This window comes from Prunus avium, chromosome 6 (genome assembly GCF_965620075.1).
Source record: "Prunus avium chromosome 6, drPruAviu1.hap1.1, whole genome shotgun sequence".
Lineage (NCBI taxonomy): Eukaryota > Viridiplantae > Streptophyta > Magnoliopsida > Rosales > Rosaceae > Prunus > Prunus avium.
Window position 1 is genome coordinate 5452835 of NC_142289.1, and position 22307 is coordinate 5475141.

The 22307-nt window shown below is 39.2% G+C and overlaps 4 protein-coding genes and 1 pseudogene across 6 annotated transcripts; 1 reads left to right on the forward strand and 4 right to left on the reverse strand.

The window, feature by feature from the left end:
• The first annotated feature begins 123 nt into the window (after positions 1–123).
• On the forward strand, positions 124–3763 carry APTX (APRATAXIN-like protein). Of its 2 annotated transcripts, none has more exons than XM_021972160.2 (6): positions 124–554; positions 653–792; positions 934–1880; positions 2032–2698; positions 2775–2945; positions 3318–3763. In XM_021972160.2, exons 1-6 carry the CDS (start codon positions 407–409, stop codon positions 3651–3653), a joined length of 2409 nt encoding a protein of 802 aa, XP_021827852.2. In that variant the 5' UTR covers positions 124–406; the 3' UTR covers positions 3654–3763. The 2 variants fall into 2 exon arrangements, with proteins under 2 accessions (XP_021827852.2, XP_021827853.2); XM_021972161.2 differs by having other exon boundaries at positions 127–554; positions 671–792.
• Positions 3764–4619: 856 nt separating this feature from the next.
• LOC110768434 (Thiamine pyrophosphate dependent pyruvate decarboxylase family protein) lies at positions 4620–7754 on the reverse strand. The gene is made up of 6 exons (XM_021972162.2): positions 6855–7754; positions 6528–6691; positions 5772–6422; positions 5566–5683; positions 5119–5307; positions 4620–5002 (listed from the first exon to the last, which is right to left on the reverse strand). Exons 1-6 carry the CDS (start codon positions 7377–7379, stop codon positions 4832–4834), a joined length of 1818 nt encoding a protein of 605 aa, XP_021827854.2. The 5' UTR covers positions 7380–7754; the 3' UTR covers positions 4620–4831.
• A 1637-nt stretch (positions 7755–9391) lies between these two features.
• Positions 9392–11288, reverse strand: LOC110768419 (pyruvate decarboxylase 2-like; annotated as a pseudogene). Its single transcript, XR_015836271.1, has 4 exons — positions 11193–11288; positions 10475–11084; positions 10272–10389; positions 9392–10063 (listed from the first exon to the last, which is right to left on the reverse strand). The product of XR_015836271.1 is annotated as a pyruvate decarboxylase 2-like (transcript).
• A 950-nt stretch (positions 11289–12238) lies between these two features.
• On the reverse strand, positions 12239–16812 carry ATERDJ3A (DNAJ heat shock N-terminal domain-containing protein). Its single transcript, XM_021972163.2, has 7 exons — positions 16469–16812; positions 16065–16120; positions 14966–15039; positions 14281–14813; positions 13847–14188; positions 13129–13476; positions 12239–12833 (listed from the first exon to the last, which is right to left on the reverse strand). The coding sequence occupies exons 1-7, from the start codon at positions 16553–16555 to the stop codon at positions 12549–12551; spliced, it is 1725 nt and encodes a 574-aa protein (XP_021827855.1). The 5' UTR covers positions 16556–16812; the 3' UTR covers positions 12239–12548.
• A 711-nt stretch (positions 16813–17523) lies between these two features.
• Positions 17524–21891, reverse strand: LOC110768430 (metallopeptidase M24 family protein). Its single transcript, XM_021972156.2, has 10 exons — positions 21727–21891; positions 21471–21598; positions 21267–21351; positions 20978–21127; positions 20699–20852; positions 18514–18729; positions 18286–18422; positions 18100–18191; positions 17831–18010; positions 17524–17712 (listed from the first exon to the last, which is right to left on the reverse strand). The coding sequence occupies exons 2-10, from the start codon at positions 21559–21561 to the stop codon at positions 17630–17632; spliced, it is 1188 nt and encodes a 395-aa protein (XP_021827848.2). The 5' UTR covers positions 21562–21598; positions 21727–21891; the 3' UTR covers positions 17524–17629.
• Between the last annotated feature and the right edge of the window lie 416 nt (positions 21892–22307).

Here is a 22307-nt window from a genome sequence, read left to right on the forward strand (position 1 = left end):
TAATCTTGGATTCAAGTTCACATTATATAACAACCTTGCATGTCATTTAGCTTTAATCACCAACCTACTTTCAGTCTTTTATCATCCCTACTTACAATTATTATTGAAATACTATTGCTTCTTTTTTTTCAGATAATATGCGTACAAATATTATTCGTATTTTTTGTCAGAAAATATGGTATTTTACTAACTGAAGTATGAAAGTAATTTCACCTATAGATTTATACTAAAATCCACGTCATTGAGAGACCATGCTAACAATTTGGGTTGTGGAAGAAACTCCTCCCCAAAATCCACGTGGTTTTCTGCCTATGTTTGCTTGTTCCAAATATGGGTTTGGGCTTGAAAGGAAAGCTCAATGGGCTGAACTGTCGAAGCCGAAGAGCAACTCTTTCCCACGTGTCACATGCACATTTCCCACACATTTCTTAAAAACCATCCACCGGTGATAGAAGCTTCCGGTTGGAGAAGTGGCCGTTGGTTTCAAGCCGTTGATTCGAAGAGTGACAGAGTCTCACTGAAAATGGACATGGATATTGACGAAACAGCCAAAGGTAAGCCCTTTTTTTTTTTCCAAAACTCTGCGTTTTATTGCTTTAGGTCGTCACCTTTGGTTATCACAGAACCTTCATACGCTTTTTAACATTAGCAGAAATTCCTGTGCAAACAGGCGAAGAAAAGCATGGAAGGCCAATCGTGGTAATATTGATGGGCGCACCTGGAAGCGGCAAGTCCACCTTCTGTGAACATGTCATGCGCTCCTCTACCCGTCCCTGGGTTCGCGTCTGTCAGGTCTTTCTTTATGTCTTCCGACTACAATGTGTTCGACGAAATGCCTCAGTGTGTTTCGAATTACTATTTTCAGGACGATAGGCATGATACATTTGGGTTCTTCTTTCTGTGCGTTACATTTTGATTTCTTGTGTTTTGTAGGACACTATCAAAAGTGGTAAAGCTGGAACCAAAGCTCAGTGTATAGAGAGTGCAGTTAATGCATTGAAGGATGGGAAGAGTGTGTTTATAGATAGATGCAATCTAGAGAAAGAACAACGCAATGAGTTTGTTAAGCTTGGTGGTCCCCAGGTTGATGTTCATGCTGTGGTGCTTGATCTTCCTGCCAAGCTTTGTATATCGCGGTCTGTGAAGCGAACAGGCCATGAAGGAAACTTGCAAGGTGGGAGAGCTGCTGCGGTTGTGAATAGAATGCTGCAAAAGAAAGAACTGCCTAAACTGAGTGAAGGGTTTGCTAGAATCACTTCTTGCCAGAATGAGAGTGATGTTCAATCTGCCATCGATGCATATAGTGGACTTGGTCCTTTGGATACACTTCCCAATGGCTATTTTGGCCAGAAGAATCCCGGTGCCAAAATTCAACTCGGCATAATGAAGTTCTTAAAGAAAACAGATGCTCCTGCTAGTTCTGAATCAATTTCGAAAAGTATTCCAGATTCTAATGCTTCTCAAATTACTGAAGAGAAGGATACCTATTCGAAAGGAACAAGTTCATTATCTGATAATGCTGGTAGGAAATTAAAGGAAGGTGAAGAGCCACTTGTAGGCTTAGCTGGCGGCGATGTTTCTCCTAAGGATGCTCCTACTCTGGCATTTCCCTCTATATCAACAGCAGACTTTCAATTTGACCTCGAGAAGGCATCTGACATTATTGTTGAGAAAGTCGCAAAGTTTGTGAATAAGCTTGGAAATGCTAGACTTGTTTTAGTGGACTTAAGTCATAAATCAAAGATTTTGTCTTTGGTAAGGACTAAAGCTTCAGAGAAGAACATTGATTCCAACAAGTTCTTCACATTTGTAGGAGATATCACTCGGCTTCATTCAGAAGGGGGTTTACACTGCAACGTAATAGCTAATGCTGCTAATTGGTAAGCTTTTAGAAAAACTGTACGTAATATGCATGTAAATAGTTCAGAATACCGAAATAGTAAAAATAAAAAACTGGAGGATATGCCAAAATCTGGGAGTATATATTTGTTTGCATATTAAGTAGATTGAACAAAAAATATTATGCTGCAGGCGACTCAAACCTGGAGGTGGAGGTGTCAATGCTGCAATCTTCAGTGCTGGAGGTCAAGCTTTGGAGGTTGCAACCAAAGAACAGGCCAAATCTCTGCTTCCTGGGAATGCTGTGGTTGTGCCTCTCCCTTCAGCTTCTCCACTGTTTTGTAGGGAAGGGGTAACCCATGTCATACATGTTGTTGGACCCAACATGAACCCACAGAGACCAAATTGTCTGAACAATGACTACATTAAAGGCTGCGAAGTTCTCCAGGAGGCTTACACTTCACTTTTTGAAGGTTTTTCATCAATTGTAAGGTCCCAAGCGAAGTTACCCAAGGGAAGCATTGAAAACCTTCAGTCAAAGATGACAGAGTCACAAGATCACCGTGACGGTGTCCCTAAAGATCATATTACTAACAGTGATCAAAAGAATAAGAGAGAGGGTCTTCATAAATCTGAGAGGAGCAAAAGAAGTAAAGGATATCGGGATGAAACTGAAGATGCCTCTGATTCTAATGCTGGTAAAGTAAACCTGAGCAACAAGTCTGATGGAAGCAGGACTAAATCCTGGGGGTCATGGGCTCAGGCTCTCTACAACATTGCTATGCAGCCAGAGAAGCACAGGGATGCTGTACTAGAGATATCCGTTGATGTTGTTGTACTGAATGATCTTTATCCAAAGGTAAATGTCACCTATTATATTCTTCACCATCCTCTTCTACTTTTTAGTTGATTAAAAGAACTTCGGGATTTTGCAGGCACAAAGGCATGTTCTGGTGGTGGCACGATATGAAGGTCTTGATTGCCTGGCAGATGTACGTAAAGAACACCTTCAGTTGTTAAGGACAATGCATGCTGTTGGTTTGAAGTGGGCTGAGAAGTTCTTGCATGATGATTCATCATTGGTCTTTCGGCTTGGATATCACTCGGTATGCATGATACTCTGCTTAGAGCTCGTTGTTATATTTGTTTTCTTTGACATTGTCTTGTGAAGACCCTTTCCCGCATCCTGGATAGTACAGAAACAATAAGCATCCATATCAGATATGCAACTCTTTAGGTTTGGGTAGAAATTTCTTTATGGAAATCGTGAGTGACATGGTAGTGTGCTTTTAGTAATGTGTCTTCTCCTCTATCGTTTTGTCCCATCTCTTTATCTTGAACATTCTGTTATGGTGGAATAGGAAGCAAGAGATATGTATAACACAAAAAAGTCGAGTGATGGAGATAACTGGTGGTCCAATTAGGGAGCTGAAAAACGAGACTGCCTAATAAGTACTTTTGGATGTTTTCTCTCGCAGGAACCGTCAATGCGACAGCTGCACCTGCATGTTATTAGCCAGGATTTTGATTCAACACATTTGAAGAATAAGAAACATTGGAACTCCTTTAATACTGCTTTCTTTCGAGACTCTGTGGATGTAATGGAGGAAGTCAGTAGTGATGAAAAAGCAATACTAAAAGATGAGGACAGCATGTTGTCCATGGAGTTGCGATGTCACCGGTGTAGAAGTGCTCACCCCAACATACCCCGATTAAAATCACACATTACAAACTGTCGAGCCTCTTTTCCAAGCACCCTGCTCCAAAAGGGTCGTCTAGTGCTCGCGCCATGCAATGTCAGCATTGATGCGTAGGTGTGCCACCAGCCATTGTATCTCATCCAAAATTTGTTGTATATAAACAACAGATGCTTTGTGATTGGCGAAACTGGTATTGCAATGAGATGCTTGGTATGGTTTTTCAAGATTCTCAATTCTCACAAGCTTCTCTGCCCGTGGAGGGCCGTGAGAAAGTGTATTTTCATAGCCCAAGGAACATTTGGCTAGTGGCTACATATGACTTCCAATGGCCCCATGGTATTCTCATGCATGCAGCATGTTAGTTTGGCTGTCGACTTGACTCAATGAATGAGCTAAATTAGCTTAACTCAAGAAAAAAAGATGCGGGAATTCCAATTTTGATGGCATGGTTAATGGAATTGATGCTTCAAGTTTCAACCCTCAAATTTACGGTTTAGCACAACGAAAACTGCATTGAAAAATCAGACAAAAAATCTTGAAAATTATAATTAAAAAGATATTACTCATATCCTTGATTATCAAACAAAAGTTTTGTCGTGTCTGAAATAATTTAGGAGAAATCATATAATTTCAAGCCTTACAAACATGGTTGGTGGAACATGTACAACGATTTGATAATCTATCAATATAGGATTCCATTATCGTTTTTTTTTTTCTTTCGTGTTCCTCATGGGATTTTATTTAATACACACACCTACACTAAGATTCCGACTGTCGTCAACGCTAATTGTTTGTAACACAGAAAAACGAGGATATATATGCATCCATACTCCTCTCTGTCCCTTTCTAAACCTCCACCTGTGCATAATTAACAATGAACTCAGCATCAATTATACAAAACAACCGTGACAGATTGCAGGACATTTGGGTCAATACTTTAGGTCTAAAAATGCTGGCAGATGATGACAATGATATGACTATAGTCACTGTCATCAACAACGTTATTTGAACACGTTGATTTGTCATCATAAACAAGTCAAAAAAGACAACTTGCTTTGCGCAATTCATTTGGGATCCACATAAACTAAAATATCAGAAGATGCTCAAATTCAAAGGGGAATATACATAGAACCCAACAAAAATTCAAGTAAAACACAGACACCGTTTACCAAGGGAAATTTTTAAAAAAAAAAACAACAAGAAACATAAGAAACCCTCCATAAGAAAGAGCAACATTCTAATGTTTCAGAACAAATAACACTACATTAATGAAGGCCATGGCATGAAAGAGTTTACTGAGGGTTGGGTGGGCGGCTGTTGGCCGCAGAAACCCTAGACCCCCACTCAAGCAACTCTTTGCTGGTATCATCCTTGTGAACTATCACCTCAATGAAGCACAAGCTATCCTTCTTGTCCCCAGTTGAAGTCTCAATTGCTTCAATCAGCTCCTCTTCATAACGGACCTGCAAAAGTAGTAAATTCAATTACAAGGAGTGTTATGATCCAGGAAGCCCTTTGATTAAATCATTAATTAGTGAGGTTAAAGGAGATTAAGAAAACGAATTAACGAACTAATCACCTTGGTTGTCCAGCACTTGCCCTCTCCATTGTGGATGGCATCAACAAGTCCTGTGTAGTTCCAGTTCTTGATCACATTGTATGGTCCATCATGGATCTCTACTTCAATGGTGTATCCACCATTGTTTATCAGGAAGATGATGGTCTTCTGCCCATTTCGAATCATTGTCGACACATCTTGGGCAGTCACCTATTAGGCATTAAACAACAAAATGTAAGAAAATTATGGAATCTCTGTGAGATTTTAGTGTCTGATATAGGAGAAGCTCAAAGAAACTCTTCAACACTGAGAAAAGCAAATATGCCAATCTTTGCTTCACATTTCAAATACAATTTTCTACAACCACTCTCTATAAGATTCCTAGCTGTAAACTACAGAGTTCTGGAGATTTACGTACTTATATATATGCTTGGCTTTGATCAAAATGAGGAAAGGAATAAAATGCACCTGAAAGCTCCCATCACCGATGAAAGCAAGCACTCGCTTCTCAGGAACAGCCTGAGCATACCCAAGAGTTGCTCCAACTGACCAACCAATTGATCCATATTGCATTTGGAACTCGTACCTGCAATGCCAATTTCAAAATTCCAATTAAAAGCATGAACCAAAACATAGAAAGGAACATGAAAGACCATATTCTATCCTTGGCTTACCCGCAACCAGCCGGCAATCTCAGTTTCTGGCAGTTAAACCATGAGTCCCCTGTCTCAGCAATCACAGCTGTTTCACTTGACAGCATCTTTTGGACATGTTCAAACAGAACATTAACCCTCAAAGGTTCTCTGGGTGCACACTTTAGAGGGTGTCCATCAGGAACAAAGATCCTGCGGTAGTTCTCATGAGCAGTGTTGTTGTGGTTGAGCTTCTTTGCTAGTGCTCTGAGGAAATCCTTCATGAGAACACAACCAAATGAAGGGCCATTTGCTATTGTCACACGATCGGGCTGCACGATGATTGCCTTCTCTTTCTTGAGAAGGAGAGAGTACCCAACAGAGCTGTAGTCATTGAAAATTGGTCCAGCAAACAAGTACGCATCTGCAGACTCCACAATCTCAGCACAAAAGGCAGTGCTCACGGCGCCCCAATATGTCCCAATGAAATGAGGGTGGTGCTCTGGCACAAGCCCCTTTGCTGAAGGCATCACAGCCAGAGCATAACCACTGGCATCAGCTAGTTCAACAAAGGCATCACCAGCATGTGCAACTCGCAGTTTAGGCCCACCTACCATAACTGGTTTCACTGCCTTGTTCAAGAACTCTGCAGCTGCCTCAACTGCAGCCTCTAAGCCCCACTGATTGCTCAGTCTGTACAACAAAACAAATAAATCAATCCCACACTTCAAAATTAAAAAGCACAACCTTTAATCAACACGTCATCAAATGGAATTTTAAAAAAGCCCAAAACTTTACTTGGGAGACAATGAAAATGGAACTGGTTCCCGGCTAAACGTAGGATGGGGAATCCCAGCCAAGTTACAGCTTATGCTAATGTAAACAGGCTTGCTTTCTTTCAAAGCAGTTGAAATTGCCGTATCGATCGATTCATGTGCATCTTCCAGATTATTTACGACAGCCTAATAAAAACCCACATACCAAAAATCAGCAGAACTTCGAAAAATAAGGGCAAATCAAACTCACTATGAATCTTTTAACCAAATCCATTAGAAACCCAATAACAATCAATGAAGTTAAAGTTCAACAATAAAATAAAAAACCAAACTTTGATCTCATACTGACCTGATAGCAAGTGACGGTCTGAAAGCACCTAAGCTCTTGGGTAAAATCAGGCAACCCAATAGTGTGGTGAAGAATCCGGTTGGTTCCATAGTCATTAGAGTTGGGTCCTCCAACTATACAAATCAGAGGCAAGTTCTCACTGTAGGCTCCAGCGATCGCATTGAGAACACTGAGCCCCCCCACAGTGAAAGTAACAACACACGCGCCGACGCCACGAGAGCGAGCGTAGCCATCAGCGGCGTAGCCGGCGTTGAGCTCGTTGCAGCAGCCAATGTTGGTGAGCCCAGGCTCTGCGATGAGGTGGTCGAGAAGGGTCAAGTTGAAGTCACCGGGCACAGTGAAGACGTCGGTGACCCCGATTTGGACGAGTCGGCGAGCAAGGTGGCGACCCAGAGTGGCCTCGGAAGAGTTGATCACGGTGGAGGGGGCAGAATTCTGAATCGCCATAGCTGTGCCGTTTGGCAGGCTGCCCACTTCGTTGCTTGCGGGCTTGCAAACGTCAAGTGCTCCGATTTTGGTGTCCATGGATTGTTGAGTGACTTCGATCACACTCAGAAACACTCAAAACAAAAGAAAGATGGAGACACTCAGAAACACTCAAAACAATAAAAATCGAAACTTTGTGATGAGAATTTTCGTGTAGCGAGAAATGGGACTTTTGGTTTTTGGTTTTTTGATGTTTAGTGGTGAAAAGGGAGGTGGGTTTTTATAGGGCGGTCGGCAGAGAAGGGAAGATACCAGGGGCGGTTTTCATGAGAGGCTTTTAGTGAAGGCAGTGGGTGGCAGTGGATTCTTAATACAGGTAAATGAGTGGCGCGCAAGTATTATAATAATTGTTTCTGATTTTTCTGAGTTTCGTTTAGAAAGGACTAGAAAATTCTGATTATTTTCCAATTAAATCTGCAACTTAGCTATGGAATTTAGTGGCCCAACCAATGACAAGAACTCTATAATAGTGGAAACTTTTAATTTCGAATCTCTCTTCTCTTTTTTGGGTGAAAAAAAAAAATTATGGGGTGGCAAGGCTACCCCATTTCAGAGCCAACGCATAACAAGACTTCTTTGATTTCTTACCGAGGACTTAGAATTGTAAAAGACGTTGCTTTTTTGGGCAAAGTATCAGCATCTTGTTTTGCTTTTTTCTGTTTTCTTTTGGATCTTGTTCAATTGTGTTGGAAAATATCTTAATTACGTGTGGCTTTAGTTTAATGGCAAAGTCAAATGCATATTATAACTCCTTTGAATTCTTTCTAATATTGTGGACTTAACACACGGACCGTGGTCAATATGCAAAAGATGAACAAAGGTAAAACCATAAAAGGGTAACAGTAAAGTAGTAATTAAATAAATGGTTGTTGTTGTTGTGCGCGTGAAATGGTTTACAAGAATTGACGGTGGACGTATTTTCGTGGCCCTGAAGAAAAGCCAGTCAAGGCGTCAACGAATAATTAGCCGTAGTTTTACCAAAAACTTAATTATTAGCTGTAATTAATCTGGTTTTTTAAAGGCTTAAAAGTTGCTTTCGTTCCCCCCTTTCAAAACACACAAATTTAAATCCCAATCTCAGCCACTCGCAATGAGTGACACGTGGCTTTCTGATCGTAAACTTGGCGCGTAACGGCTCCTCCAGAGTCATATTACCAAACCGACGACGACGTTATGGAATAATACTGTATCCGAGAAAGGGAGAAAATCCACTGGTTTTGGAAACCACAAGAGTCGCCGGTAATTGGCAATTTCCAAGTTTTGGAAGCGAGCGGTATGCATGATTCATGCACTTTGCAGTGTGGAACGCAAGCGTAGTAGACTGTGATTCTCATGATCTCATCATGTGACGTGGCGCAATCACAGGAACAAATGTGAGGGCATTATACTTTTCCACTACGGTCACAGACCAGACTCTTTGGTAAGTCGGACTAGGCACGTCTCCATTGTCTGGCAGTCAAAACCTAAATCAAGCAATGTTTGAGGTTTTTCCACCCCAAAAAAAAAACTGTGTTCTGCTCGAAAGAAAAAAACACAACCTATGGGCTCCATGTCTCGGTTTTCTTTGGATTAGTGTGTCCTTCAAAGCTCGAACATCGAACAAGACTTTAAAGGACACATGAACCCAAAGAAAACCCAATTAAATGTTTCAAAGCTTGCGAAATTTGTCAAGCAAAACTGCACTCAGAAAACAAGTGGTTTATTCTTTCTGTAACTTGATTCCACAAAGGACAGCAACGATTTACATCCACATATCGAGCCAAGTGGTCTCGGTTTATTTGGTGTGACCGTCACATTATCATTTAGTGTTCTCAATTCATGTAATTTAATATAAATTAACGATAAAATTTATATATGGTATGGATCTAGAATGTAGCATTAATACACGAGTTATAATGTCTTACTATTGGGGACGTTTGATTCAAGGTTAACAGCATCATGTGAAGTGTGCTGCCACACCAAAGAAATAGTTTTTGGCTTGATCCAAAATTTGAAGAGCGAATATTCATCCAAACTACTAACATTTTATGTAAATCAAATTAGGGCTGTGCTTCTGTTACAAGAGGGTGCTTGATAATTTCTCAGCCATTAATGAGGGAGTCCAAACTGTCACACGCCTTATCCATGATTTTCGATCGATATCGTCTTTTTATAAACTATATTATATAAAAGATGTAATTACATCTATTAAAATATTTGATTGGATTAGATTTAACGAGAATTGGATCGTAAGCTCTAATCGGATTGGATTGGAAAAATTATAATCCAATCTACATTATATCGAATACGAATTGGCTTAATTTATAAATTTCAAACCGATAAGCACCCGTAATAGCACTCCGTTGATGCAGTTGATGACCTATATGTGAGTTTACTGATGAGGGCTTGGTGGGCGGCTATTGACTGCAGCAACCTTAGACACTCATTGAAGCAGCTCCATCCTTGTGAACAATCACCTCAATGAAGCACGAGCATTCCTTCTTTTCCCCCTCTGCAACCTCAATTGCTTCCATCAACTCCTCTTCGCAATGAACCTTTGTTGTCCAGCATTTGCCTTCCCCATTGTGGATGGCATCAACCAGTCCTGTGGAGTTCCAATTCTTGATCACATTGTAGGGCCCATCATGGATCTCAACTTCAATTGTGTATCCTCCATTGTTTATCAGGAAGATGATGCTTCTGTGCCGATTTCTCAGCATTGTGGACACATCTTGTGCAGTCATCTATCAATCATATACCACATACAACAAGAAAGCCATAAACACGTCAACTTGGGAAACAAAAGGAACTTCTGCTATATATCAAAATTGTGATTAAAAGTGTAGAGGTTCAAATCAAAATGAAAGATTTTTCCAAATCACTTGATTTAGTATTGAAGAATTCATATATGTGACCAGTGATTATTCACATTGAACAATGTTATAAGTGCACCTGGAAACTCCCATCACCAATGAAAGCAATCACTCGCTTTGTAGGTGCAGCCTGAGCATACCCAAGAGTTGCTCCAACTGACCAACCAATTGATCCATATTGCATTTGGAATTCATACCTGCAAACCCATTATCATATTGCTCAATTAAAATCATAAAAACAAGCATCAAATTAAGATCAAATTTTGTCCATGGCTTAATTACCTGCAACCTGGTGGCAATTTCAGTTTCTGGCAGTTAAACCATGAGTCCCCTGTCTCAGCAATCACAGCTGTTTGACTTGATAACATCTTTTGGATGTGTTGGAACAGAACATTAACCCTCAAAGGCTCTGTAGGAGCACATCTCATAAGCAGTCTTGTTCCATTTAATCCTCTTTGATAGAGCTTTCAGAAAATCCTTCATTACAACACAACCAAATGCAGGGCCATTTCCAATGGTCACACTATCCGGTTGCACTATGACTGCCTTCTCTTTCTTCAAAAGGGCTGAGTAACCAACAGAGATGTAGTCATTGAAAACCGATCCGGCAAACAAGTAGGCATCTGCAGACTCCACAATCTCAGAACAGAAGGTGGTGCTCACAGAACCCCAGTATGTCCCAATGAAATGAGGGTGGTGCTCTGGCACAAGCCCCTTTGCTGAAGGCATCACAGCCAGAGCATAACCACTAGCATCAGCTAGCTCAGCAAAAGCATCAGCTGCTTGTGCAACTCGGAGTTTAGGCTCACCCACCATAACTGTTTTCACTGCCTTGTCCAACAAGTCTGCTGCTGCTTCAACTGCTGCCTCCAAGGCCATTTGATTACTGAATCTGTGTGACATAGCAAACCAATAATTGAATCTTTTTACTTACAAGTCACAAGCTTTACATAAAACACTTCAATCAGTGCAGAGGTAAATCGGAGAGGCCAAATTTTACCTGGGAGGCAATGAATCTGTGTGACTTTGACCACACTTAGAATTAGAAGAAACACTTAAAAATGGAGGCTTTGTAATGGCATTTGTGTTGTGCTGTAGAGAGAGAGAGAGAGAGAGAGAGAGAGAGAGGGGATTTGGGTTTTTATAGTGGGTTTTGGTCCTTTGTGTTCGTTGAGAAATGGTTTGGTAATTTGGACATGGATTTGATATGAGCAATTTCAAGTCCAGATGGTGAAGTTTTGAAATGTTTGATCACAAACACTAAAAAATGAATGAGTTTCCGTGAGGAGTTATATACAAAATGTTCGTTAATAAAAGAAATGCACTACGTATCCATTGCATCTGTCCAATCTTAATCTTGTGGGCATGCATAAAAAAGGAAAGCGCCATATAGCAATGATTAAATGGCTGGTTTTTGTTAATTGGGTTAATTATGCATGGAATGGTGTAGAGATAACTGGCTGGTTCTTGTTGGTGTGGTGTGGTCCTAGAGAACAGAAAATTGGTGCAAGTTTGGCCAATGACCATCGTGCACGGTGCACTAATTAATAATACTAGAGTCATCAATTTGTGTGGTAACTTCTTATTTTATGTAAATATATAACGTCCTGTCACGTCGGGTTGGTATTCAAAAGTTGATGTCATAACTTATTCACCTAAATTTAATTATTCAATGATGTAGAAATTCGATGAAATAGTATCTTGCTTTTAATGCATAAGATAATGTCTTCTTCTCTTTTTTTTTCATAGCAATGAGTAAGTGATTTGAATAACAATAATAATTTGTATCTACTCTTAGACTAAACATTTTTGAGCTAAGCCCAAGCTGTGAGAAGATAGAGATTGAGATGGCATTAGAGTAAGTCACGGTAGTGAGATAGGATTTGATTAACCAGTGCTTGAAAGAAAAGAAAGAAAAGAAATCCAAATAAAGGAGCAACGAAAGCTCATAAGAGAACAGGGCATCCATCAATCACCACGCTGCATGCAGGTCACAAATAAATGAAAATCAGCAAGACGCGGATCAGTATCTGATAAAACCAGAACTTGAATTACAAACTTCATCAGCTTCTCATTTTCATATATATTTTGGTCATCAATTTTACACCGCGTAAAAGAACAAATAAATTACACGGGTCATACAACCAAATGTATGAGACAGACTTCTACTATGGCATTACAAAAAGAACCACTTATGTAGGGTTCAAGCCCACTTTATCAAGATGACGACGGATGCTCCTCGACAGATCCTCCTTAGTTCTAGTCTAAATTTGTGTTATGTTTTCTGTACATAAATAGTGAAGCTATGTACACATAAGCCAGAAACTACCTGGCCCAAACTTTGTCACCATAGCTCTCATTTGAGGACGGGTTTCTGCCGAGTCTTGGAAAAACGTATATCCCCATTAAGAACTGAGCCAATGAACCCCTCTACTTCTTCTGTGGTCATTTCACCCTCAAACGCTGCGAACGTCCCCCTCCGAGGTTTATAGGCAACCAAGACCTTATCTAACGATTTAAATCCTGCTTTGTCAAATGCATTTAAGAATGATGCCTTCTTGGAGGCATCCAAGAGAGTGTAGGAAATGGAATCCCTTCCATCGGCTGAATTCTGTTGCCTTGATAGTGATTTCTGAGAGAGCTGAAAGCAAACATCATGAAGCAAATTACTAAAGAAAAAAAAAGCAATTTCCATAAAAAGATCATGGTCAGGTGATTTGGGTAACAATAGCCAGTCAAGCAGATAGTTTAGGGACTACATTTGAATCCTTAACGAAAACTTCTGGTTTATAAATTTAGCAGGTCACATGGGTTGAGGCTGCTAGTCAGACAAAGTTCAAAGACATTCAATTTTTTTAGACAAAGCTCATCATTTTCATGTGAAGAAACAGATGTTTTGGATAGTAGTGCCTCAATACAAGAGAAAGTATACTCACCGTGTTCAAAATTGATTCCAACTTCTTTCTTTCTTTGGAAGACCTGAATGCACCAATGATGCAAACTGGAGTTTTCTCACCACAAAGAGCATCAAAATTAAACTCTGTCAGTAGGGGTATTTGCTTCTCCCCAGTCGCTGACTTCTTGGCCTGACTTGAAGCTGCCTTCTTGCTCTTTTTCTCAAAACCTTCAAGTAAAGCACTAAGCTCATTAATTGCCGACTTCATATCTTTGATGGTAATGCCTGCTTTTAGGACATGCTTCTCCCCGTTTGAAAGCCAACCAACTATAGCTGGAAGTGCATCAACTCCTAGCTTCTTCACTGTTGGATCAGAAACTTCATGGACCTGCATGGTCATTGTGAAATAATTTTTTAAAAAGTTGTTATTTTTATAATTGAGAAAAAAAAAATTAAGGTGAATGCAAACAACCAAAGCACATTTTCCTGAAAAGCAAAAGTATATGATTCACTTTGTCATGGAAGTATCGGGATCATCATTGCACCCTACCCTTCTGTTAAGCATATACATTGCCTCATTCTTTCTAACAGATTTTTAGGATGGATGTCAGGAAATTGTTACAGTGAAAAGGCTTCTGATTCCTTCAAGAAGTCAGTTAAAGCAATTCCATAGCCAAAGACACTAGATTCATCTTATATTAAAAAGACTCAGAAAAGGAAAATTGAGTAAATTAATTCAACAAATAATCACCACATACCTCTGCATCATAGAAAAGGAAGTGATTGTGATGCAATCTACTGAGGACACGCCAGATAACAGGTGTATCTTTCTTGGTGGAAAGAAGCACAACACTAGGCAATTTATGGACTGTGACAGTGGAGGACTCAAAGTGTTTCAAGTCAACCCGTTTTGAAAACCTTGGAAGATGATCTTGGCAAAACATTTTTAAAGGTTTTGCAGCCCAATCACCATCATACTCAACCAAAGAACCCCTTTCACTCACTTTGTAAGAATAAACAAATACCCTGGGCATTCTGCGAGGGTATATGTCGAGGTCCTTACAGAGAGATGGTTCTGTCTCACAGTTTATGCTTCCAATCTGACAAAAGAAAAGGAGAGAATGAGCATATGTGGCGATCAATGGCAGATCAGATGGTAGGGAGTAGGGACCGAATAAGAATCTGCACATACCTTTAAAGCTCCCTGCAGTGAACTGGCAACTTCCTTTATGATAGATTCAACATGTTGATGCCCCTTCAATGACGGTGTGTAAGATAACAATAGCCAAGTCATCCCTTGGTCAACTATTTCTTTCTTATACACCTGTGAACTGATGGCACTAATGCTCACTGGGGAACTCCTAGACCCAGGTTGAGACCCTGGCCGAGACCCAGTTGAACCACTGAAACCACTAAACTGACCCCAACCTCCAGGTTTTCCCCCAAAAAGGTTTGAGAAAATGTCGTCCATACCAAAACCAAATGAACTTGGACCACTGGGACCTCCAAAAGAAAAGGAGAATGACTTGGAACCTCCCTGCCCACCCATGCTCTGCCACTCACTTGGTCCATTGGTATACTGGTTTTTTCCTGGTCCACCATTTGTGAAGTAAGTATATCCACCATGATCTCCGGGAGAACCAGCTCCAAATCCAGGACTGCCCTTCTCATCTCCATACGTGTCATAATTTTTCCTCTTCTCTTCATCTGATAAAATCTCATATGCTAACAATAAAGAAGAAACAAATCGACATTAAGTACAAACTTATGAGGAAGTGGCCACTACAGCAGGATAGATATATATGAATTGAAAAAAATCCAACCAAAAAGGCAAAAGGAAAGGAAGCATAGACTGAAGAGAAGTCAGGAGGTTATACCATTGTTTATCTCAGAAAACTTTGCTTGAGCTCCCGTGTTCTTATTCTTGTCCGGGTGATATTGAAGAGAAAGCCTACAGGGAATTATTCAAATGAGCTTGAGTAAAGTAAAAAGCATGTGACACAACGTGTCTGGACACAAATGCATGTTACATGTATCTTTCTGTATTTCTTTGTTGTGTTATAAGCATTTGCATTACGAATGCACAAGCACAGCACAAACACTCACACAATGAGAAACTTTTAGAGAGCCAATTATATATCCCAGAACACGACTTTACAACCTTCTAGGTAATATGGATCAATAAAGTTAAGCAAAATTATCCTAAAGCAAAAGAAGAAACATTACTACTCCTTTTTAGAGAAAATAAAGAAACTCTAACTTAAATATTGGTCAAAGAACACCAACTTTTTTATATAATGTATCATGAAACATACGTTAGTCTCATAGTAACAAATATGACAAAAGAAAGCAATGAACTGCTTATTCTGGCAACTACAATTTTGTAAAGAAACTCTAACTTCAATATTGGTCAAAGAACACCCAACTTTTTTATTTAATGTATCATGAAACATATATTAGTCTCATAGTAACAAATATGACAAAAGAAAGCAATGAACTGCTTATTCTGGCAACTACAATGTTGTAAAGACACACATATTCGAGATATTTAAACTATCATCCTACAACAACAGCTCAACACAGTTGCACAAGCACTAACTGTCATTGCCCAACACCCCCACCAAGGTGCACTGTATGTTAAGGGCCTATAGTGACAGATTCAGGCCTGAGAAAACTTATAGTTTGGCACTTGTGCCAGCCCCAACGGGACCCAAACCAATAACAACACTTTGCACAGACTATGACCATCCTAACTGATGTATACATATCATAAATGAGCTTAGAGGTCACATTAAGTGTCAATACTTTCAATGCCTAGATAATGACCATCACCAAGAAAAAAAAATTCATTCCCAGTGATCAGCACAAAATAAAGCACATTATGATCTCGCTTTGCATAAATTCATCTAGAAAATCCTAGCCAAGTAATTGCATTTAGAGGGCACAAAAATTTTATAAATGGTTATTGGAACATACTTGTGGAAAGCTTTCTGAATTTCACGTTGGCTTGCATTCCGCTCGACTCCAAGGACCTGATAAGAATTTGAAACCATTTCTAAAAAATGAGTAAATAAGTACAGAACTAACGATTAATCAGTTCTTTTTATAAATAAAAAAAGTCGTTAAATTCAGTTCCTTTTGTTTATCTCAAGTGTTGATTGAAACTTTTTCATTATCAATTTTGTCAAATTTTCTTTTCTTTTCAATCTCAAAACCAAGCATATGAAACGAAAAAAAAAATTCTTTAGAACGTGATTCGATCATAGAACTCCATATTCAAAATCAAAACCGCTCTATTTACATTCAATTCATTCACATTAAACTGGAATAAGAGGAAAAATTAGAGGAAAGGAATGAAGGAAGAGCAATGAGAACAATACCTTGTAAGGGTCTATGGTTGTTGCTTCCATGGTTAAGAAGAAGAGCAACGCCGACAAGAAGATCCACAACACTAACCGGTTCCCCATATTCGAATACGAAATTTACACTCAGATTTTTTCAAGATTTGTTAGGGATGTTTTCTTTTTAATGGTTTTTCCGTACGAAAGCTGTGTGTACGTTTTAGACGCAGCTGAGAGAGAGAGAGAGAGAGAGAGAGAGAGAGAGAGGGAGGGAGGAGATTGAAATTGAGGGCTTATAAAGGAATTCGAGGGATCTAAACAAATCCAGATGCTTCGCGTCTTTAAGGCCGTTAGGTACACGTGGCGTGATGATGTGTTCCCACGCAAACTGACCAATAGTATTTCAGAGTTCTTGATTGTGTAAGGGAACGCACCGCCATCACGCGCTTTTCTTCTTTACGCTCTGCATGCTTGAGGTGACTATTCAGCTTAGATGAACGCCAGAGCCGTAGGATCTTAGCGGTCGGATATCACTCAGCCCTTGGATTCAAGAACACATTCTGATGCTAAGTTCATCAAATCTTGAGCAGCGTAAAGCTGATATCTGTCGATATTCTTATGCACAATGTTATAGAAATTTCACTTCAATCACATTTTGATATTTTGATATTCAGAATTTAAAAATTATAATCTACTCTCCTTTCTATCGTTGACAGAGCGAGAATATAAAACCTTTCTATCCTTTCTTCAAACCCTAATCCCTACATCCGAATTCGATCTCCATCTCCAACCACAGCAATACCAAAATCACAAGTTCTCTTTCGCCGATATCATTAGCATTTCGATGAAATATTGAAAGAAAAAAAAGGAAGAGGTTGTAAAACCCAATTTCTTTAAACTCCCATCGTACATAACCAAGAGAGATTCATAAAAACAATTCGGTTCGAAATTTTGGTTGATATATTGACAGCCTCAACTCAATTGTCTATGTTAGGTTCTTATATAAATTAAATATAATGTTAATCGACAACAAAATTCGATGATACACAAGTAAACGGCAAGAACTGGAATTTGAAACGTAGAGAAAACCCGGCTGGAATCAAAGTCTGAACACTATATTAAATTAATATCCAACCAGATACAACAGGGGTAGAGAAAAGAACCAAAATTGAAATCTGATCGCTAACAAGAAACAAGGGCTCATGCTTGAGACTCAGCACCATTTGTTGTCGCATCCATTGGTTCGGCTTCTGTAGACTCCTCAGCCTTGTCACTCTTCTTACCTACAATGTGCAAATACATCAGGATTCCTTCTCCCAACAATTAAACCTAAAAGTTCTTCATAACATTGTTAAATCCGCAAACAATTGACTTATTTGCTCAAAATTTTCTCTTGCTCACCCTTTTTCTTTTTGCCGCCACCTTTCTTCTTGGTCTTTGTCCCCAAAGCCAACCAGGCTTTGATTTCAGGATCATCTATTTGTTTGGTGGGCTGCAGCTCCTGTACAGGATGAGATGTAATCCGATCTGATCCATTTGGCATCAGCAAGACAGTGAACTTGATATGGGCAACCATATCACCTGCAAAACAACCAATAAATGGATTTAGAATCAGGGTCACAGAAGAATTTAAATTTCCTAAAAGCCAGTCCCAGTAGGAAGATTGTTACCAGGTTTCTCATGAAGAACAGGATATGGCTGCAGAAGCTCGTGGTTGACACATTCAAGTAAACCCAGCCTAGCCCTTTTCTCTTCCAAAGCTCTGATGGCAAGACAGTACAGTTTTTTTAAGAGAAACAAAAGAAACTGAAGAACCAGTGACAAATAAAGTAGGAAATAACATTATTTTAACAAACCTAGCAGTGAATGGCATGATGGGAAACTTCTCCCTTATTTCACTGAAAATAAACCTAGAAGCTTTCATCTTCAGGTGATAATTCTTGTCAACAGCTCTCTTATAGACAGTCGTCTGCTTCTCATCCAACAGCTTAGGCTGCAAATTGACATAAAATGTGTTGATGGAAAATCAGATAACGTAGCATAACAATGGTGGTTGGGCTGGCTGATCGTGACTTCTTCATTACCTTTCCTTCACCTGTGCTTGTGACAATATCAATTGAATAAACTTCGTTCTCCTCAAATTCTGCCTCATCAACTCTTGTATCTGGATTGGATGCACTTAATATGACCTTGTTCCCATCTATCACAAACTGCTTCAACTGATGGCTAAGAACACCTTCAACAATTTTGCAGTCATAAGCTGCAGCAACCTTTTGGATCGCCTCTGTTACATCTTTATTCTGCAGCCAGAAAAAGAAATGAAAAATGAAATAAATACAGAAGAAAATTTCAGTACAAGAATAGAATTCATGTGCACATGTTCAAATCTATTTTCATATATAGCACAAAGCAAGCATTATGCATTGTTACATACAAAGATCTCCATCAAATTATGTAGGCTAATTTGAATGATGATCGCACAGACAACAAATAAATCTGTACTAGGCACCAAATGTAGCCAGTTAGTCTAGGCAACAGGGAAAAAGAGGAAATCAATAAGGTACCAATTACCTCGGCAAAGTTGCCTACAACTACAAATTACTCAATTAGGCCTCTCTTTTTTCTTTCTTATGACAATGCACAAGTAAGAGAGCAAAGCACTTGATGTTGGCTAATTTGAATGATGATTGCAGACAACAAATACATCTGCACTAGGCACCAAATGTAGCCAGTTCATCTACGCAACAAGGAAAGGAGGAAAACCAAATAGGATATCGATCACCTCGGCAAAGTTGCATGGTAGAAGGCAACCACATTACAAGAAACACAGAAGAGTTCACAGAAAAGTAATAAATAACATAAATGAACACAGTTAAAAAACAACCCCTAAATAATTTCACTATCCTATCAGAGTAACTATGACAAAAAGCCTCATTTGGATGTTGGTCCATAGCTTTTGACAAGTTTCATCATATAGAAGTATGGAACACAATAAATAGTTTAAAGATAAACCAACGTCTTTTACTGATGCAGTAAGAAGGGAAAAGTAACCAACTGACGGAGAGCAAATTGCAACATTTGAGTAAAAATGACTAAAAGGGCTTCCATATGTATCTTACTTCCAATGCACTGACAAGAAAGCACATGACAATCCATGGTCATTCATTGGATGAAGAGAGATGGAAAGGTTCAAAAGAACAAATGGAATGAAAGAAACACAATCATCCATCAGTGTAACTATGACAAAAAGCTTAATTGGATTCAATCCATAGCCAGTGATAGCTTATCATCATCTAGAGAGATCATGTTAATTGAAGAGACATCCCACACACACAAAAAGTATGAACTAGACCTTGTTGATTGTTCCTATATAATAAATAATAACACAGCAGAAAGACTAGTTATACAAAAACATCTAATCCATGAAAAGAAATTAAAACAAACTCCCAGCTAGCTCAAGACACGCAAGTCCAACAAGAATAGTATATTCTAAGGGATTGCAACAATGTCGGCCCAGAGAGGACATTAGGATGAACAAAATAAGTGTACACCACATCAGCCCATCCAAAGCCAAGCATAATATAGGCAACAGGGAAAAAGAGGAAACCAATAAATCATAGATTTCCTCGGCAAAGTTGCCTTCAAAACTTGATGTTCGATAGAATGACATATTATATCATTGTGCAATTATTTATTCCAACATGGGTTGGAACAGCGAGTGCAGATTATACTAGCAGACATCAGCATCAGAACAGCTTGACATCAACATCGGAAACATGTGGCCTTCCAACACGGAGAACAAGAGCGATAAAAAGATATGAGAAAGAAAGAGAGCATTTTAAAACTGTCTCAGGTGGACTTCCCAAGTTGACGAAAGGGTTTTCTTCTGTTTCAATGGAACAACTCCACTGTACCAAGATTCACCCTCAATTCAATAGTGTACATTTCCCCTTCAGTGTAACTATGACAAAAAGCTTCATTTGGATGTAAGTCCATAGCTTATACTAACATCTCATCATCAGGGGATGCAATGTGCATAAAACACGTATTCCGAGTTTAAAAATCAAACAGAAAAGCAAATGTAGATTCAAAGTATAACATGAAAATAGAAGAATATGCGACAAGTCTTGAGTTATGCTAAGAAATGCAAGGAGGCTACTTGATTACACAAGAAATCCAATTCTAGACCCCCAAAACAAAACAATGCAACCATTCAGAATCCTTTTGTTTAACATTAAAAAAAGTATAATAATTAGCAAACAAAATTACCTTTTTTCCTGGCCTTACAAGCCTTAAGGCAACCTCAGCTGCAGTATTAGCAGCTGCAATAACGTCAGCTGCCTTTCCTGTAACAGGCCCTGCTTGAAGAGCATGAGTATGTGCAACTATGGCAATGAACCCGTCAATATGACAACCCAAATCACTGCAGGAGAACAAAAAACCATCAATATGTTCCTACTTACAAGCTTATATTCAGTTCATATAACATTTAGCTATCTTTCAAAAACAGCAGAAGTAATAAAAAGAAACTTATGAGACAAAACTTACATCTTGAGAATATCTCCTTCTTCCAACACTGTCTCGTCACTGGCAAGCGGGGAAAAATGGCATACAGTGTTGTTCACAGAAATGCAAGTTGGAAAGGCAACACCTCGTTCAATCTTCTTCTTCACATTTTTGTACATATTACCAGTTTGCCTAAAAAATATAAAAACAACACGACCCATAAATCATCGCATTAAAGGGACAAATCAACACAGCCATAAGTAATAAATTCTAATTAAAACAAACAAATTTTCAATGCCAACGAGAAAAAATTAATTCATGGGATACTTACTCTCTGATGTATGAATCACCTTTCTCACAAAGGTCCACAATCTTAGCTTTCGGTTTGCATTCGGATATTACCAACTGCAGAGCCTCTGCAAGAATTTCCCAAATGTAATCAACATAGTCAGCCATAAAAGTATATCAATATTCAAAAGTGTAATACGTATGTATTTGCGACGGTTATAAATGAGAGAAAAAGCGAGAAAATTACTGTTAACAATCTCAGCAGCACTCTTGTATTTGGTGACTACTTCAGGAGAGCTGAGATCCAACTCCTTCTCCTCCCTCTCATCGTCCGACATCGTTTCGGGACCTTGTAAATTCTCCAACTTCTAAAACCTGAAAATCGAGAACCAAGAATTTAATCAGAATTTAATCAGAGAAACGCAAAAAACAAGCGTCTAAATGTGCTGCAGATGAGCACAAGCAATACGAAAACACAATCCGAGTAGCTATTAATCGCAGACCTGATTGGAAGAAAATTTGAGGTGATGAGCAGAGTGCGGAGCTCTGAGTTAGGCGTTTGGGGTTAGGGTTTATAAACAGAGAAATGGACGAATTTGTACCGAAAGGAAGGTGGTGGCTTACTAGAGAGCTAGGGTTTCAACGTGCGGCTGCGTTTGCTTATATAGGATTTTGCGTTACTGCTTACGGTAGGGTTTTTATTTTGTCTTACTTATTTTTAAATTACTTCACCTTCTTACATTCTACTTTTTCTTTTTTCTTTTTGCGAAGTAGTAATTAATGTGGCCGTTAGTGTATTTTCCCTCCGTTGGGAGCGTGGTGAGGTGCAGCGACTTGTAGTACATTGGAATTCCTCGCACTGGTCTGCTTGTACCTTGATTCTTTCTTTCCTTTTTTACCTCTTTTTGTCTACTTGGACTGGGGCCTTGGGCCCAATTTATTTTCCCATTCTAGAAAATATAAATAAATAAAAACTTGGGCTTGAACTTAACATGCCAAACTCAGACCCCTAAAACAAACTAAACATGCCAAACCAAAACCGAACCGAACTTTCATCCATGACTATAGTTAAAAGCTAACAAAA